A 1,523-nucleotide genomic window follows, 5' to 3' on the forward strand; every position below is an offset into this window, starting at 1 on the left:
GGCTCCAGCGAGTAGACAAGTGTTACCATCAACAGAGGAGACGGATACTGTATGACCTCAGGGCGGATGTAACCAAGCGCTGTGGTAGCGTTCTAGCGAAAACTAGCGTGGTTTTACCTCACACCCATGGTCTCACAGTGTGCCGGCAGTCGCCGCGCAGTGTCGCTCACACAAGCCGCAGCACAAGTGACTGAGGGCCAGTGAGGGCGAGCCCATCGCTGTGACAGCTGTGGCAGCCGCACAATAGGCTGTGCCAACTGCGCAGAGCGTGTGAGCAGCAGAGGAGCTTCACTCCAGGAGACAGGCGCAAAGAGCTGCATGCCACCGAAGGCGCTGTCGAGGTTCGCCGAGCGTGGCGCAGGTTGGAGGACACCGTCACCGACGAGCGCGTTGGACCTTTCACTCCGGACAAAGACAGTGGCACGCACACGAGCTGCGGCCGTGCCACTGTCATAGCGGCGAGGCGCGGGACCGTCTGTGGCTAGGTGGTCGCGTCCTCCCCCCGAGACCCCACCCCGGGACGCGCCGGCTGCGGGTGAGGCCCCACCCCCGGGGCAGTGAGGGGCAGGGGCGGGGCGGAGCTCCTCAGAGTGAGGCGCCCCGGGTGCCCCCCCACCCCCCCCACCCCGCCCCCCGGGCACCCGACCCGCCCTCAGCTCTCAGCTCCCCACCACGCAAGGACCAAGGTGCAGCGGACCGACCTGGTGGGCAAGCGGATGATGAAGACCTTTGGCGGCCATGGCACCTTCGTCGGAGATATCGTCTCTTACGACCCGGAGACGGGGTGTTACCAGCAGGTCACCTATGAGGACGGCGACAAGGAGGGCCTCTCGCGAGCCTCTGTCCAGGCTGGCGTGCGGCGATTCCAGGCCCAGGCAAAGTGATGCGATCCGTCTCGCCGAGGCGCGCTTTTAGATGTTAGAGACTTTGTGCGTTTGGAGCAGTGCGGACTGTCTGTGCAGGAGCAGAGTGCTGGGGTCTCACCCGTTTAGTTGATTTGTAGTATTGTTCTGTGTGAGCGGTGGTGCCGCACAGGCCGCTCTCCCTCGCCTCGGCGGTGTGCGGGTGGTGCCGCGGCGTGGCGCGGGCCGGGGGCGCGCGGTAGGCGTACGGACGGGGCCGCGTGCGCGTGGCCCGCCCGTGGTGCCCCTGGCTGGGTCGCGCATCGCGAGTGAGGCCCCGGGGTGGGGCAGGTGAGGGAGGGGGCGGGGATGGCCGGGCCCCGGTGAGCCCCGGGTGAGGCCCGACCCCCCCCCGTCCCGGGGCTACTGTGATCCGCACATCACGGTCCTTCCCCCGTAATGGCTAATGCGTAAAGGTAAACTTCTCCACACACACACATGAAGTCATGAAGGTGGTGGGGCAAGGGGGGGCAACCCTCGCGCGTCTCTCCACGTCTAAAAAACGAGACAGGTCACAGGAGCCCCACGGCATTATCCATTAAAAGAAAAAGTGCGCAAAGCCCACAGTGCGCGCGTACGGTGGGTGAGCGCGGTGAGCGGTCGTGTGTGTGGTGTGTCTGT

The 1,523-nt window shown here is 65.7% G+C and overlaps 1 protein-coding gene across 1 annotated transcript; it reads left to right on the forward strand.

The window, feature by feature from the left end:
* Positions 1-318: 318 nt before the first annotated feature.
* EMIHUDRAFT_460814 (hypothetical protein) lies at positions 319-1,017 on the forward strand (the record flags this gene model as incomplete). Its single annotated transcript, XM_005768270.1, has 3 exons — positions 319-341; positions 415-477; positions 680-1,017. The coding sequence occupies 3 exons, from the start codon at positions 319-321 to the stop codon at positions 882-884; spliced, it is 291 nt and encodes a 96-aa protein (XP_005768327.1). The 3' UTR covers positions 885-1,017.
* Between the last annotated feature and the right edge of the window lie 506 nt (positions 1,018-1,523).

The sequence above is a fragment of the Emiliania huxleyi genome (assembly GCF_000372725.1).
Source record: "Emiliania huxleyi CCMP1516 unplaced genomic scaffold EMIHUscaffold_4602, whole genome shotgun sequence".
Taxonomy (NCBI): domain Eukaryota; phylum Haptophyta; order Isochrysidales; family Noelaerhabdaceae; genus Emiliania; species Emiliania huxleyi.